Source organism: Paralichthys olivaceus, chromosome 23 (assembly GCF_024713975.1).
Source record: "Paralichthys olivaceus isolate ysfri-2021 chromosome 23, ASM2471397v2, whole genome shotgun sequence".
Lineage (NCBI taxonomy): Eukaryota > Metazoa > Chordata > Actinopteri > Pleuronectiformes > Paralichthyidae > Paralichthys > Paralichthys olivaceus.
Window position 1 is genome coordinate 5,848,848 of NC_091115.1, and position 17,784 is coordinate 5,866,631.

General features: G+C 43.2%; 1 protein-coding gene across 1 annotated transcript in view; it reads right to left on the bottom strand.

Annotated features, from left to right (window-relative positions):
- Nucleotides 1–17,784, bottom strand: part of snd1 (staphylococcal nuclease and tudor domain containing 1) — a 168,797-nt gene that overhangs the window by 54,353 nt on the left and 96,660 nt on the right. The window contains exon 17 of the mRNA XM_069520370.1: nucleotides 10,926–11,114. Within this exon, the coding sequence (XP_069376471.1) occupies nucleotides 10,926–11,114 (189 nt within the window). The remainder of the gene's footprint in view (nucleotides 1–10,925; nucleotides 11,115–17,784) is intronic.

A 17,784-nucleotide genomic window follows, 5' to 3' on the forward strand; every position in this document is an offset into this window, starting at 1 on the left:
TATTTTCGTGATGGAGAGAGGCTGCTGAAGACACTAAAATATGAGACATGAACTGACAGGTGCAGCACTCTGCAGTTACCAGGCTCATATCATCCCCGCGCAGGTAGAGCATGACATTCTAGCAGCATAATACAGAAAATTGCAAACATGAGAAGTGAGAGCAACATACAGAAGCTAGTCTCTGCTACCTCGTGTCCGCTCTATCAAAGATCCACTCTGATGAGCTGGTGGAGTAAAAAAAAAAAAGGTCTCATTCAAAGAAACTTCAGCGACCTTCATTTTTGGGTGCACATCTTAGAAACTGCACATTAGCAGAGGACAGCAATGAATCAATGCACTTTACATTCTCGTAACATTGTGAAAGCATAAGAGAGCATGTGAGGTAAGAGTAAGAAACTAAATGCCTAATTCAGGGCTGAGATTGTGAGACGGGCTGAGGGAATAAGGGAGTCCAAAAGAGAAAAGAGGTTGAATTACAGACGGGAAGGGAAAAGAGAGGTGAGAAGAAATTGTGCAGGTGCTGAGACGAGCAAACGAATGAGAGAAAGAAACAGTGGAGGAGCTGAAAGGAGGGAAGGGAGTGAGAGAGAGCAAAAGAATGAAAGCAGTCATAAAGCAAACAGATGGAAAGAATAAGGAAATGTTGCCGACGTGTAGAGGATTCTGGGTCTATGAGCAGGTGTAATAAAGCAAACTGATGAGGCGTTAGCATCAAGCTTCTTCCTATTCTGTCCACAAGTGCAGCGGTATGACCTGCAACCGAGGCGAGGTTAAAGGAACCTGCATTCATCTGGGTAACCACAACAGCAGCAACAATAATAATCATCATTATAATAACACCTATTTGGGAAGGTCAAAGATGTCAAACGCTGTAACCCTTGTCAAAACCCTTTCAGGTGACGAGGTCTAATCTTAATGCCTCGGAACTAATAAAACAGCATCTCATTAAACGGGGAGAGGTTTGAAGGTCTCAACCAGCAGAGAGAGCATTTAAATGGTGCCCTGAAGAAACAAATATTTAGCATTTCATTACACAGCAGAGAAAAGCAAGGGAGGGTAGGAGAGGGGTGTTTCACTGCCGACCCATATTAACTGGAGTTAAGTGTGGCTCCGAGCAGGGGCCCTAAAAAATGTCAAAGTGTGTGCAAATGACTATAAGTTGCCTTTCTTATTTTTAGCGCAAACGCACACATTCCCCTGATTACACAGGGACGATTAGCGAGGACACTTGGAGCGCGGCAGATAAAAAAAAAATCAAAGGAGGGGGGGGGGGGGGATTTAAGGTTTTCACAGCATCTGCTTGATGACTCCAAACACACATAAATGTCAGTTATCTGCAGGAGAAAATGCCATCGCTGCTTCTACCCTTAACGGATGTTCACACGAATGCGGCCGATACATCACGACAAGGATGTCGGTGCAAATTGCTGCAAGGTCACAGGAATGACGCCAATACAAGCTCCTTCAAACCAATTCATTATTCAAAGCTTTTCTTATACATAATAATATATCATGCATAATAAAGATTTAAAGACTTTGTAGTCTTTTCAAAAGGAAAGCTGGGCCTTGTAGTAAAGGGTTTTCCAAAGGGAAGATTTTCAAGGATAACTTTCAAATACATTTGCACAAGTCTGACAGCATTTAAGTAAGTTAATTTGTCAATTAGCGGCCACTGCACGAGGAACTGAATAATCAAAGGCTGATCAGATATCAGTGTTAAAATACAAGGCTTGCTGCCTGTATATTCCGCTCAGCCTGCCACAACCAGTCCTCAGCAAACCAAGTGGAAAAGTGTCTCCTCACAGTGTCCAAACTAGCAAAAAAAGGGAGATCAAATAATACGCTAGCCCAACTCCAGTGAGCGCACGTCCTTCACACTCACTTTCATCAGCAGAGATTGAGGAGAAATTGGGGCAGAGGAAGAGGAGAGTAGGGAAGCCCTAAGATATAAGAGGCAGAGGGGGTGGTGGAGAGGGGCGGGTGGGCAGACCTGGGGGTTTGTATTTTTCTGTTGCGGGTGGCGTAGCTGAGCATGTGTTAATCAGCCATAATGCAATGCACTATGTCATATCACATCATTTACTCTGCCAGCGTTCCACCTCACTCTCTTCAGCCCTCTCTCCTCCCATGGCCTCAGCCGTTCGTCCCGAGAGCGGAGGGGTGGGAGCGTGGCTGGTTGTGCGGCAGGGTGGTGATGGGGGGTTGGAGGGACTGCCTGAGTTATTTCTGCACTGATGAACCAGAGGCAGCCGCAAACCTGCCCCTGTGGACCTCTGCTAAGAGCCTGCAAGAATCCTGTGCATGACTGGAGAGGAGGAAGCACAAGGCCAAGGACATAAAGACAAAAGCATATAAAAACATGTGCGCCATCGTATACATAATAAAGATGCACAAAAACACAGTTTAAGGACGCAGGGCGAACAAATTGAAGACACGTGGACAGAACGGATCAAATGCACATTGAGCCAACGACAAAGCTGTGCACAAAGAAGAGGCTGCACCAAACAAAAAAGACAGACTTCCTGTTTATATGCTTCATCAAGTAGAATGCTTCATCTGAGAGAGTGTGTGTTCTCCAGGATTGTCATGTCCTTGTGGCTGGATGCATTTTTCAGATGACATTTCCAAAGTCAGCGTGTAATCCTGCAACTCATGTGAATGTATAATTCAGCACGCAGAAGGTGAGACTGCTGAGACAGACTCGCTTCGATGAGTGTGCGTTACGGTTTTTAGTTTCTTGCTCATCAAAACGCGCTCGCATGTGCCGCTCTGCCGATGACCGGCGCGGGCACGGACGCACGGCACAGCATGGGGGGGGGGGGGGGGCAAAGGAGATGCAGATGAAGACGGAAGGAGGGGTTTGCATGTGTGCTCGACGAGAGTGCGAGTGGAGTTGACAGACTGCTGAATTTGCAGCTTGGAACTGGGGAAAAGGAGGAATGAAGGCAGACAGAGAAAACTGGGGGCTGGGGTGTAAATAACACACACATCACTGGGTCCACTGATCTCTTCCTGTGTCTTTCTGTGTCTCTGCCCCGGGGCACTAAGGGTCCAGCTTGCTGTCTACAGTAGGAAGGGGTGTCTCCAGAGAGCGCATGCATGTGTATGTCTGAGGCTGCAGTGTCGGACTGCACATGCTTGAAGTGTGTTTGAGTAAGCAGGAAAGAGACACTGACAGTATGGTGTGTGTGTGTGTGTGTGTGTGTGTGTGTGTGTGTGTGTGCGCGCACGTGTGGTGCCTCCCTCCATCTGCAACCAAGTTTGTGTGTGTGTGCAGATGTGTTCACAGTGCACTGAGAATCATTATGTAATCTTTCAGCCATATGAAAAAGCCTCCGTCAGCTCTTTGCTTTTGTGTGGTCGGTGGTTCATTTTGTGCACACGAGGCTGAGGAGAAAGATGAAGGCGGGAGTAAACTCACACACGCACACAAACATTATGGCATAGTAAACAAACAGAAAGGAAATGGTATGCAGTCACGCTAAAATACGCACACATGCGGCATCTGCACACGCTGCACATATGAATGCGAACACAGAGGGAAGCCTGGGAGTTTGTGGTGTGTATATATATATATATATATATAACGGAGCATTCAGTCCTCTCCATCTTTCCCAGAGATGTGAGGTCTCAACATGGGTCACCTCTCCCATTGTGGCCACCATGCAGGCAATAAAGTCTCCCTGCTGTGAGCCCGCCGTTCTCTCACACTTGCCTACAAACCCCGCAGCCTTTATCTAGCTCGTGTATTGACACACTGGCAACGTGCCTAAACAGTCTCTCGTTGGATATGTTGATTTCCAGCATGGGACGGGGGGGTCCCCTGAGCCACTTAATAGGCTGACAGGCCATCACAAGAGCTTTAACATCACTCCACCGTCTCTTACTAAAAAGCTCCTCTGTAATCACATCTGATTTGAAATGTACTGGCATGTGATTTCACTTCAAATTAATAAACGCCAGAATTATAATTCAGCTGTGAATTTAGCCGATCATATGACAGTTACAGAGATTAATAAAAGCGTATCTAAACGCGGCACTTTAATAAACCAGCGCAAGTTAATGTTTGTGGTTTCACAGTGCAGTAAATAAAAAACAAATTCAGGAGCTTGAGGCCTATTCATTAGATTGAAAGTGATATTTTCTGAGCACGTTGTTAGTTAGCTTGTGCCACAGAGACATTGCACTGTGTTGTTATTTCCTCACAGGGTGATTCAGATAATCATTAACAGTATTAGTGGCTCTGATGGTGTAGTAGTGGTGGTGAAAAACAGCCTGATTTGGACGCAGTAGGCTGAGGCCCAGTGCAACATGAGTCACTGGACTGAAACATCCTACTCACAGTCACAGCATTGTGTTCTAATGAGACAAAGACGTGAGCGGCTATTTTTCTACTGATTGCTGTAACACTGTGGATGATGAATTCCAAACACGAGCGAGGCGAGCATTAGAACATTGGCCATGGGAGAGGTGATGTACTGTGACTCTTGGCACAGTTTGAGCCACTCACTTCACCTTAAGGGCAAAAAAATGCAAATCGCCACTGACGCAATGATTCTCCTGACCCTCCATCTTCGAGAAAAATGCTGCCACTGACAACATTTCATTCATCCATCGGTTTTCTGGAGTCAGGACACAGACATATATTGTCTTTAGACTATAGAGTAAAGACACTGGATGGACAGATGCATATGGTTTAACACTTAACACAAAACAAATGTATTATAATTGTTGGGTTTTGTGGCATTAATTACACTCAATCAGCAGTTTTACATACAACTGCATTGTAAATGGTTTTTCAGGCTACATTTCCCAAACGTCTTAAACATATATTATAGGCCCCATAGCCTCAACCTCAAAACCAATGATGGCAGACGTCCAAGTTTACTAAATTAAGATGAGAGAGTTTGCTGGAGTTGGCACAATATAACGATACAAAGTGCCTGTTCTTTGTTATTCAGAGTTCACCCATACAAAGCCTCGCCACAAACGGTTCTGAAACCGTTCCAAAAGGCAATTGAGAAAATGCAAACAAGCTGCGGATGCTCATGACCCTGAGAATATCACCAAAGATATATTGGATGATATTCAATTATGCTTTTCGATTAAGTCATTATTAGGGTTGGGTATCAAATTCAGGACTTTAAAGGGCACTGACCGAATTACATCGAGTAGTGACAACAACATAACAGCCAATGTTAACCTACAGAGAGTGAGAGTACAGGAACTCCAGGCACCAGTGCCTTTACCATATTGGTTGAAATGTAACTGATACCCAGTGATACTAGTTCTCATTGCAGAGGAATTGTTGTAGACAAAGATGTTAAAATGATTTCAGACAATCTAGCTATTTATTTTAATTCAGATATGAGAGGAAGTTTCCTCAGCCTTCACTCTTGTTGGACAGGTATCTATTCCAGTCCATAATTGAATATCATATATCACTCTCTGATTGGCTATGTCATGTCATGGTCCATGTCTCCACACACAATACAGCCTCTCTTTCTTAAATCAGAAGTCGACAGTGGCAGCCGTAAGCAATAGAGGAGTAGGATGAAACTGGGAAGGTAATGCAGGTGCAATTATCCGGCCAGAGGTTAACAGGAAAATGGAGCAGTGAAATGGTTTGGTCCAACAATGTGTTGACTCAGCAACACAGTATGTCACATTTATTATGTCATTTCACTTGAAGCGTCCATAGTTGAGCTACTTTAATATTAATCCGCAGCATTTGCCCATGATATTGCCTGATGACTGCCACAGGTTATTTCACTATGAGAGGTTAAGAACAATGGGGGGAGAAAAGAGAAAAAGATTGCAATCCTGAAAGCGTTTCAATGGCTGCGGGGCTTAAGGAAGCACTGAGCATGGTATTAATAGAAAAGGGACTGTCATCCATGGAGACCAAACAAGGCTGCTTGTATGTAATTCTACATCCGAGGACTAAGAATCAGTGCATAACAGTAAATGGTCACTCACTGTGCAAATCATGCATTTTCTTTACATTTGCTGAATGTAAACCGCTCCAGGTAAAACACACAATACCATGCGGATTTCCATAGAAATCCTATTATTGCATGTGGATAGAATGCTAACCATAGCTAATCCCTGAGATGGAAACCAGTCCACGAGAGGTAAACTTCCTGCAGCCTGAACTCGGAGACACAAGCCTATTAGCTTCGCTAAAAGCCCAATTATCTTGATTCATCCACAGCATGTTGCTGTTTAGCCAGGTGTGTGATGTGCCGACTGCTGAGAAGACACAGATTAGATGGGAGGACAGGGAGATGTTGATTTTAGTACACATTGAAATTATGCTGCTTTCAGAAAGTCTATAGGGGCTGGATGTGAGAACTCAAAGGTTGCTTTGGAAAGTGCATGTTTTTTTTTCTACCAGCCATCGAGCAAAACGTTCCAGAAATCGTTGGAGTGAGCCCAGGTGGGAAAACAGCAGGAAAAATTCACAGCAAGCGAGTGTGCTCACATGATAGGACCAAACGAAATTGATAAGGTGGAGCCATAACATGTAGATGCTGAACAGATTCAAGGGCTAAGAACTAACACAGGTGTCAAAGTGAATGCTCTCCCCAGGCGCCACCCCTCACCAGTATGTTTGAGCCACGTGTTAATGCATACTTGTGTGCAGGCCCCTGGGAGAAGCACCAGTCTAATCAGCTGGACTTTCAACTCTAAATTCCACCACAAAAAAAAAAAAAGAAAAGGAGAAAGCTGAAACAGGATTATGTGCTTCAATCAGGCTTCTGCCAAGGACACGTCAACAAGTTCAAAGTCAAAATGATGCTGCTTTATGTTCTCTGACCAGTGCTGTTGATTGACAGGTGAAGTATAAGGAACAGCAGCTCTGGTTCCTGAATGAATGCTGCCAGGGGATTTGATTTTTTTTCAAATTAAAAATAGGGTACAAGTGATGCAGGTGTCTGAGTCACTGTGACCACAGAGCAGGCCGGTGAGGAATCTGTCCTGCAGCATCTGCAAAACCATAAAGCAGCTCAGAAGAGCAAGGGCACGACACAGGGCATCCGACAAGAAATTAATCCGGTTAATAGGAGGGGATTTCACGATGATTAGTTGAGGGAGCACAGTGGAAAAGAGAGGGGAAACAAGTGAAGACAGTGAGCATAAGGATGCATGAACACTGAAGAGATTAAAAGAAAGACAGTGGTCTGTGAGTGGAGTTGAATGAAAGGGGGCGGGCGGCGATGAAAAGACTCCTGTGACGTGAAATATCTTTAACAGGGGTTGTCATATCCTCAATTTGTTCTTCATTTCTCCACTTCTTCCTCTTTTCCATCTTCTCGTCTCCAATCCAGGACCCATAGGAGAGCGTCAATCTCCTTCAAGGTTGGGCAATTACAGCAACAACAAAAAAATAAAAAGCCTTGCTCAACACAAAGCACACTGGTTATCAATGTGGGCCAACGTTAGAACACCTCTTCTAAATGATGCCACTCCAGTTGCAAGAATGTTTTTATCCTCTGCTAATGTACAGCCGCCGTGAGGCTGCTTTACCTCCATGTCTCAAAATTGACAGGAAACATTTTTAAATAGCAACATTGGAGGATGTTTAAAAGCTCCAACTTGCAGAGAAAAACCAGGAGCAGTTTCCTCTTCATTATCCAAATTCAATTTAATTCTTTTGTTTCTTGGTTTTAAAAGTCCCTTGACTCAAATATTAACAAACCACACCTATTCAGGCTTAGGGGAACTTCAATGACAGATACAGCAAATGTCTCTACAGTCAAAAATCTCTCCTCCCAATCCACTTTGAGCCAAACTGCTGCTATATTGTCAAATTTACTTTTTCGCTCAGCCGCAGCTTGGGAATACTGGAACATCATATGAATAGCTGCAATGAGCCGTCTCATATTACAATGACAAAACACAGTGTTTTTGCAACGAATCTTGTTTATAGAGATGCCTGGTAAGCAAGAATTAGTTTTTCCTGCCCCCTCGGAGAATCCAAATATACACAAGAATGCCTTGCAAAACCAGGCGAAAAAAAAGATTTAAGAGGGCATGAGCATCGCTTGGCAACGGCCGACTTATTGTTAAAACGATGTGAAACAAGTTTCTGCAGCGTCCTGGGTCTGTCGTCCTGCTGAATCATGTAAATGTTAATACTGAAAGCATGACAATGGGTTCTGACAGGGCGACACGCTTTAGAGAGATTTGTGTAAACAATAGCTTAGCCGTAAATAAACATAATAGGGGGACAGAATTAGGAATGTGCCCAGGCCTTCAACTTCCGCATGTGTGGAGAATCGGGTTTGCTGTGAGGAGAGTTCCAAGAGATGCTGATACGCAAGTTGAGAATATGCTGAGCTCTAGAAAAGGCTTTTCTTCAAACCCTTTGGAATGCTTCATTTAGAACACAATCACTTTGTCCCATTGGTCTCGTTGAAGCAAAATATTCACTTAAGTCACTCGAACTAAGCAGTTTTGGTTCAGGATGCTACTCCAGCAAGCCTCAATCCCCCTCGTTGTCCCCTGTGTCCCTGCTGGACCACCAACGCAGAGTTTTCTTTAATGAGTGTGTCAGAGTACACACACACACACACACACACACACACACACACACACACATCCTATGAGCTCGCTTGATTACAACAACATTGTTTTCTTGTAGGGACGCCTGACACAGCAGTACCACCGATGCCTTCCATATCCACAGCCGTAGGGACTATATGGAGAGGGCAATGAGAGAGGAGGAAGAGCGGGAGGGAGCTGGGGAGGAGATGCAATCTGCCCTACCTAGCCTCAGCCTACATACAGACAAAGACCAGCCCCAACTTCAAAAGAGAAAGACAGAAAAAAAAAGCCGAGCTCACAGCTTTTCTCTGGATGGTCTCTACGGGTTAATTAGAACAGCAAGTCCCACCTCATCTGCCTTCAACTTGCATAGGTTGCATCCACACAAACACACACCCACAACATGCACGCGCACAAACAAATCAGGCCGTGGTTGATCGGTGCACCGGTGCCCGTGGCAACATAACATCAAACATAATCACTGTCTGTCTGGTCGACTCAGGCCCTGTTCTGCAGTTGTTCCTCTCAGCCCTGTCCGCACTCAGGTTAGCTCAAGTCAAAACCTTGTGGTGAAAGTCAATCTGTCTCGACGCTGCAAAGAGGGAAGGGAATTGTCATCAGAGGTGTCAGGAATGTGCCTCCTCGCTGGAGTTAGATTCAACATGGCAGAGTCGGTGTGTTCACATCGCTGGCAGGATCATTCCAGACAGAGGTTCACCTGCGCACCACTCTCAACATCTCAAGCTCTCTCATTCACTATTTTCAGAGAAGCAAGACAGAGATGAAGTGCTTCTGTAAGAAAAGGAGGAGAAGAAAGACGAGTAGGGAACATACTAAGTGTGGACATGATAGATTCAGGGGAGGGAAAAAGAACACAGCCCTTCTCCTGGCTCCAGCAATACATCACAGTTATAAGGGGAGAGGAGGCATCTGTGGATCCTTAAGGACTCAAACAGGGTGAGGTGAGTGAGGGATGAGGGAAGGAGAGAGAGAAGTGAAATAAGTAACAGAGACGGAGAGAAAGAGGACAAGGATGACAGCTGGCCGGGCAGTTCATGCATCTGGCAGGGGTGACAGTGGAGCCTTAATGAAAATGCAAGGCAAGATCTGGATCAGTGTGAGAGGAGGCCTCCATCCATCAAAGGGCTCCCATTGAGGAAACTTTGAATGATAACCTCCAATATGTGGCTACTCTCAGCCCCAGGTGGAGCATTTTCACAATAGTGTAGCTTTCATGGAGACATGTTATATCTTATTACATGTCTCTGTTAGTGGGCGTGCCAGACTAGCCGCTAAGTGTGCATTATGCAAATGTGGGGCATTGTGCTGTCATAACGAAGTATTGGACAACTGACGAGGCGTTTCAGGAGCTTCCGTGTTCTATGTGGAGGAGAGGAGCTCCCTTTACTGCAAACTTTGGGCTTTATAGCTTTCCAGTCCTTTTACGTTCACAAAAAAACCTTTATAAACACACCAGAGGACAGAAAAAGTGAAAAAGCATCATATGTCTCCTTAAACTCACGCCCCCGACTGCATCTTATAAATACATTTAAAGCAATTTCATATCCCAGGATGACTCAGTGTTATTTTTTCACCATCAAAAGGCAAGACAGACATGCTGATGTGTCCTTCTCTACCTTTACAGTTTTATGGTCAGGCTGGTGAGGGGGGGTTGGGCTTTACCGTTGACGAGGTCAACTTGTGGAAGTTTAACAGAGACAATGGTAGAGTTGGTGTTTGGAGAAGAGCAGCATCTGGGTACGGACTGCAGGAAGAATGTGTTTGTGTGAAGAACAAACAGCTTTTTATGTTTTCCCCCCTCAGTTCTAAAGTGTCTTTATTCCAGCTGACTGCATCTTTACCTCTACTAATGAACTAGTGAGGAGAGGTGGAGCTGAAGGTGGGAGGGGGAGCTGGCCTGGTCTTGTGGCTTGCGTGGAATGGACAATGCTCCAGCCAGAGAACAAAGAGGCCATTTTCAGATTTATGCAGCATAGACTAGAATATGTCCACAGAGAGCTAAAGCTAGAACACCATAAATCGGGGATGTGGAAGCGAGCAGAGTAAATCCTCATGTAGTAACCTGGGCTGAACGCTGCTGTGACACAAGTCAGTTTTTCTATATAACCCCTAACAAACATGACACCAGGGCCTATTGTTAGTGATACATGACAAATGTAACTTGAGCTCTAACTGAATTTAAACAATACTGAACTAGAAGCCAAGCTGGTTTTCCAAGTCTTCCTCCAGGTGCCTTTTTCACCCCTTGGAAGCTTTATGAAGACAGTTTTATGTCATTTGGGAGCAGTCATCACTTTGATAGTTTAATATGATCTACAGTTGTGCAGCTCTCCCGGCATCTGCTCGGGACTTACCTTTTCTTTCCTCTGTCGGCACCCCTCCTCTGCTGAGACCAGGGTTTTGTAATAGGAACTGCGCTCCGCTGTGAAGTGGACCTTGGACAGAGCGCTTTCCACCAGCGCCACCGACAGATTCACACCCTCGATGTGCAGCCAGCCAATGAAGTTCCCTGCTTTGTCCATGCTTTCCACTTCAACTTCCACCTAGAGCAGAAGAATAAGAGGAGAGGGAGAGAAAGAAGAGAGCGTGGTTAATGTTCTGAATCCGAGATTAGGGTTGAGATTCCATTACAGCGATGAAGTGAATGGGGTCCTCTGACAAGACACCTCTGTTCTTAAACAGACACATCAATGGACGACTGTGAGCTCCCTGTTGATAAGGTGGCCTGCACACAGAGATCCTGTTTCATTCCTTTTAAAACATAAATAGCATTACAGGGGTCTCCTGCAGTCATCTCATGCTTTAGTGCACATAGAGGCCAACTTGTCCATGAAGTTGTCATTGTAGCTTCCATTATATACAACTGGCACCTTTTTGCAAATTATACAACTCTTAACTGTAAAAATCTGAGCCTGAAGAAAAAGCAAAAACGGTTTTGAAAATGTGTCACGTATGCACTTCAAACTAATTAGGACTGTAAATATTGTCATCCTCTTTTTTGCAATTTAAGTCATTTGCAATTAGTGACAGCCAAGTTGCAATTTCTTTAAGTTAACAAATGAGGGCACGGAAATGGCTAACCCTGCTGACAAAGTAGGAAAGATCTCACAACATTGCCCACGATGGACTGTTACCAAATTCTGCCTATTCAGGCTAATTATCTATTCATTGCGTTTTGTTTCATAAGTGATGGACGACCAGGGAAAGAAAAGAGAAAAAAAAAATCAATTGATTTTATCCCACTCTAACGCCTCAGTCAGCGAGAAATTGAGAGGGCAGGTGCGTTGAAGAGATAGGGAGAAGTCAAGCGATTAAGACTCGGGCTGCTTAGCCCCACAGCCACAAGGGAAATCTGAGGGGAATTAAGTTTGTAAACTACTCTGACTTGTTCTCAGCTAAAGTTAAAAGCTTTTATTAATGAATGCATAATCTACTCTATTATTAATCTTTAAATTGACAACCTATGCATATAGCAGTGACATACAGAGGACTCCAGAAGTCAGATACTGTATATTTCCATTTAACGAACACAGCTTCCGTTTGGATCAACCCGAAAATATTATCTACGAAGACATATTCTCTCAAGTTATGTTATTGCAACTCCTGTTACTTGTTATTTGAAATTACAACCATATAATAATTACTGTACTGGACAAAGACAAAAGAGCGGCGAGGACACAAAGTCTAACCTCTTAGGTCATGACCACGATAGGATCCAAGTTCAATCTGATTCTGTATAATCTGCTTTCTCTTACTTTCCCTCCTCTCTGCTATCTCAGATACTCAACCCCATGTTATCTCTCTTTGTCTCTGAGTGCAGGAGCAGTTATGTAACAAGGCTATTAGAGCATCACTGGTCCTCCGAGCGCCCAAATGTCAAATGCCGAAGTGCGCGAGCGCTGGGGAAAAAAGGGGAACGGCTGGAACATACTTAACTGTTACCAACTACCGCTGAAGTGCGAATGCAAAATAAAAATAAAACAGCACTAACGACTAAAAGCAACACTCTCTGCTGGGAAAAAGTCCAATTTGGAAGGAAAAGAGAAACTTAACGAGAAGTTTGTCAACTCTGATTGGTGCAGCCGGTGGCCTTCTGCTGACCCAGAATCTGCTCTATGAGGTGTTAAAAAAATTGATGCAAAATGAAATCTGTTCATTATTTCTACAGAGCACAGAATGTGAAATAGTGTAGAATCAGTGGAGTCAGTGGAATCAGTGAAAAGGAGTTCTACCAATTGTAAATGTGTCGAAACAATCTCAAAAAGTCAAAGAGAAGGCATGGCACTAACAGATATGACCATAGTTCAACAACGGGAAATTACACACACTCAAATGTCCAAATGTCCAGCTCAGCGAGTTCTCAAGTTTTCAGTTTTGCTTTCCTGAGGTGAAGGGAACATTTCATCCACGTTTATTCTGGAAAACGCTCAGAGGTTTGCTTGAGTTAAATAATATTCAACATACATTTGATGTATGTCGCCGTCAGATCGGCCATGATAGCGAGACACAAATTACTGGTAACACGGACATGTGGTCGACGCCACATGTCCATGTCCACATATCATAATATAAAAAATGTGTCCATTTTCTTTCCCTGACCACAGATGGAGGAAACTTAATTTACCACATACTGCCAACGTTATAGAAGATTGGCCTGCTCCTGGCAACGGCACATAAAGGGAGATGAAATTACTGCACATCGCTTTAACAATTACAAATACGGCTACTGAGGAAATGTAAGTAGTATACTGTAGAATATATGACCTACATTACACGACCCGATTGATAATTGCAAGGAAAGTTAACAGGATGCATCACACAGGCTGAACACGCACACTAGATTATGAAATACACACTGAAAGGACTTTTTGTATACCCCCTGAGCAGAGGTGATAATTGTCAATTCATGAGCATAAACATCCAGCTTATCTGCACCCATTGTGAATACTAATACAATCACTTCCTAACAATTACTCTAGAAATAAAAAAATAAAAAATATATATATAAAGGAGATTTTAGTATACATCACTGAACTGTGCTATAATTAGATGCTTCGTTAACAAATCAGATGGAGTAAGAACAGCCAATCTACAAGCGCACCACTCATCTTTATGAATTAATTACCAGGAAACTAATCATGTCTTAAGTTATATTTGTCCTTGTGGTGAAAGTGTGATACTAAAAACTAAAGTCAAAAATAAGAGTGACTTATAAAACATGGGTGACCGAGACCTTGACGGCATCATTAAATGAGAGGAAAGTGGCATTTTACCGGGCACTGGGTAAGAAATGATGGAGGCTAATGGAGAGGTCAAATGTGAAATTAAGAAGGACAAATTAATTTCTAAAAAAGAGCAGAAGCCCAATTTTCCACTGGCAGAATAAGATCGGCTCCATGAGACTTAAATTCCACGACCGGGTGGCAGAATAAAACCAGCATTTGTACAATTTGTCGCACTTAATAAAACTCACAATCTGAAAGATGGAACTGATCACGGCTCGTTTATCCAGTGAGCTATCGTTGCCATTAGGGCTGTGACGGTAACTGCATTACCGCAATACCGCGGTTATGTGATGCCTACAGCGGGATTGGGCTCACGGGGTACCGTCACAGCCCTAATTGCCATCAATGATATGTCCCTTTCTCTTGGTCTCGCAATTCTGCTTTAAAATTGGTGTATTTTTGGAATATTGTTTTCAACATTGCTCTAATCAGTCCGTCTGACTTTTAGATAAGAGTAATTACTTTTACTTTTAACTTTTTAATCAGAGTTTGTCACATTTTTGACTAAAAGACAACTCTTCAAAATGATCAGTTAATGACTTCACAATTATTGCAACCAATGACAATATAATGCAACGTCAGTCACTTTGCGTGCAGAGGCAGTGCCACCCCAGAGCTCATTAGTATGATCGGACTAAATTTCAGAGTTTTTATGAACACACACAAATTCAATCCAAGTTCCCTCTCCCTTTTAAGTAAATAGCTTTGGTCACAATGTAAGGAGGACAGAGGAGGCGGAGTGGAAGCTGCTTTGAGTAGAGCCCAGATGGTTCCCAGCGGAGGCCTCCTTCGAGCCAAGATGGCTCCCGCCGGAACACAAATGGGCTCTGGTAATCTCATAAACGCTGGGATTGTGTCGACACAGTGGACGGAAAAGAGGAAAAAGGCAAAACACGCATACACACAAACCCATGCGTGTGCGTGCAAGCACATACACATGTGCAGCCGTTCACAAGTACAAAAGACAAAGCCATTTGGTACCACTGAAGTGAAACCTGGCCCGAGGGCATGTTTTAAAACTGCAGCAGATTTAATTCACTTAGCTGTTTGAAAGTGAAAAGAAAAAAAAATCTGAAAAGACTGTGGTAGGTGACACGTCATGTCAGAGCCCTACCACACACACACAAAGAAAATGAAGAACAGTGCGCTGGCAATTCACAAATTGGCTCTCAATGGGATTTCCTTTTATCACAAGATCCAAATAAAACTATTTTCTGAAAACCTGGAGGGTAAAAAGAAAATGTGTTAATAACCAAAGGTTACAGGGAGCAGGGTGAATTCACTTGTGTCCATGAGGTCAAAGTTTGAAAGTCAATTCCAGTATTGCTCTAAGCACACAGCATTACTGTATGTGCAATGAATTCTCTCATCGGGGAAAGAGCAATGTACACAATGCAAGCTACAGAGGAAATTAATCTGTCAGTCAGAGCTTTCAATCATCGCAAACAAAACCTCTGCCACTACTTAAATCGGAGTTTCACTGCATATTCCAATTACTGAGATCACAGTTATCACCAGAGAGATTTTTAGGTTTGCATGAGCCAAATGACCGGTTCTGGTCGTAAAAGTTTAGGGGCTGAAGCTTTGACAAACAAAGCATTTGTTCAGTGTGTATAGCTCAGGCTAATGGTGTGTGTGTGTGTGTGTGTGTGTGTGTGTGATAGAAGTGTGTTTGTCAAAAGAGTGCACTGTAATGTGCAGATGCAAGCAGTGAACACGGGGAAAACAGACGGGCAGGCGGAGACGTTTTGGCAGGTCTTCATTCATTCTCATTAAGCAACAAGGAGACGGCTGCTTTTATGGATACTAGTCTCTGAGACTTAGCTGGACGTCTGGCTGTGTGTGTAAAATAAAATCAAAGTGAAAATATCAGTAGTTCTCAGCAGCAAGTGATGCAGAAGATGTTAGAAAAGGATAGAATACAAATACTTTATTGTCATTGAACTGTACTAAATACAATGAAAACAACATCATGGTTGATGCATGAATTCTGAATTGACGCCCTTGATCACGTATGTATTGGAACATGAAGCATGCATATAGAGGTGTGCCCCAGTAGGACAACCTTTCACTGCTCCGTGTCCTATGTTTGTTTGGTTCTATTCAATCTGATTTTTTATAGTGTCAATCTATATCTTTACCTCACTTGATGCTTCAGACTAAAACTGACAAGGAGGTCAAAGTTACGGAGAAACTGAGACGACTGGCATCAGTTTATCTCCATCTTAGTCATACTGTTTGTTCATCTCCCTAATAACCCTGAGACGGAGAAAATCTTTCTTCTATTGCATAGAAAGATAGACGAACATAAAGAGAAAGTCAGAAATGGAGAAAAAGAAAGACTGGAGTTACTCTCATCTACAGCGCTTTGCTCATCCAGCAGAATGAGCCATTTATCAAACTGAGCCTTGGAGAAGATTGAAGGAGGGATGTGGAGGTGATGTGTCAGTGTGTAAGTGTGAGTGTGTGTGTGTGTGTGTGCTCCTTTGTGTGATGGGGTAAAGAGATCAAAACTCCTCTGAGCAATGAGCGATCCTAAGCCCTCGCTTGTGGTGCAAAGTGGGGAGAAAGGGGAGAAAAAGGGGGAGAGCGATCAGATAATCTCTACACCTTAATTCATATTCCTAACCCTCCCTATTCACTTAAAGAAAATCAATGGCTCTGAACACTTAATTCAGAGTCATGAATGTCACATGAAAAGGACAGTTTGTCCTTTTCGTGGGGGACATGTGGATTTAAGTCGAAAAAGCTGAGAATCGACGGGTCAGCTTCACTAGTCTAAGCCCAGTCTTGCGTGAAAACTCCATTTGGAGATATGAACGGCCCCATCCCACAAAGGTCCATCATTTCTCCCTCTGTGTTGCCACGCACGCCGGTTCATATGGATCATTTTTCTAAATGGACACACAGAGTTCCTTTAAATGATACATTTGTACACCGGAGCAAGACGTACCACCACAACTCTGATCAGATCTCAAAAATCAATATCTGGTGAAGGTGTTCCTGTTGGGCGGAGATAATTAATCAGAGCTAAATTGCAAACTGAATCAAAGTGTCCGGGATGACAAATGAGGATGGAGCAACTACTACTAGGTAATAAATACACTATTAATGTGACAGAGTTGCTAAACGCCATGACAGCTATGTGAAAGGGAACCTGCATCAATCCACAACGATCCTGTTGCAGAGGGGCAGCAGTAGAACTCACAGCGGGTGAGTGGGGATGTGGAAGACATTTCTAAAAGGTGACGGATGCAAAACTTAAAAAAAAAAACAGAATACAAATATCTCAAGGTATGAAAGAGTCTGACTCGAACAATCACTAACTGCGATCTTCATATGTGAAAGGAAAACCACAGAAAAATGTCCAGTCCCAATTTTTCTAAACATTTTCATAAAGTTAATGTTTGAAAACGAGTTCCGAATCTGTGTCTTAGGGTGATTGGTTAAAAACTGATAGGTATATATATATATATATATATATATATATATATATATATATACATACACACAACTGGTTGCATGGCAGAGAGCAGGGGTGACATCTCTCTGCTGCTGTCACCATTGATGAACAATATACCACTGGATCTTAATGTGTATGATGGATAATCTCAACATGCAAAACAAGGGAAGGTAAGAAAGATGACAAGCCGATAGAAGAATATATTCGTGGAGAATTCAAGTGTGCAATAATTTGGCTGAAAACAAGAAAAAACTAAAAAGGTGTTCCCATATTCACTCACAAAAGCCACAGGCAATATTCACCGTACTATTGCATGTCACCCTCTAAAAAAAATCATCCCACAGCCCATTATCAATAGTGCAAAGCCATTACTAAGGTCCATAAACTGCTGTTAATGGAACATAGTGGCACAGCACTGCCAGGAAACAGGGACACATGCTAAATCCCACCAAATAAAAAATTGCT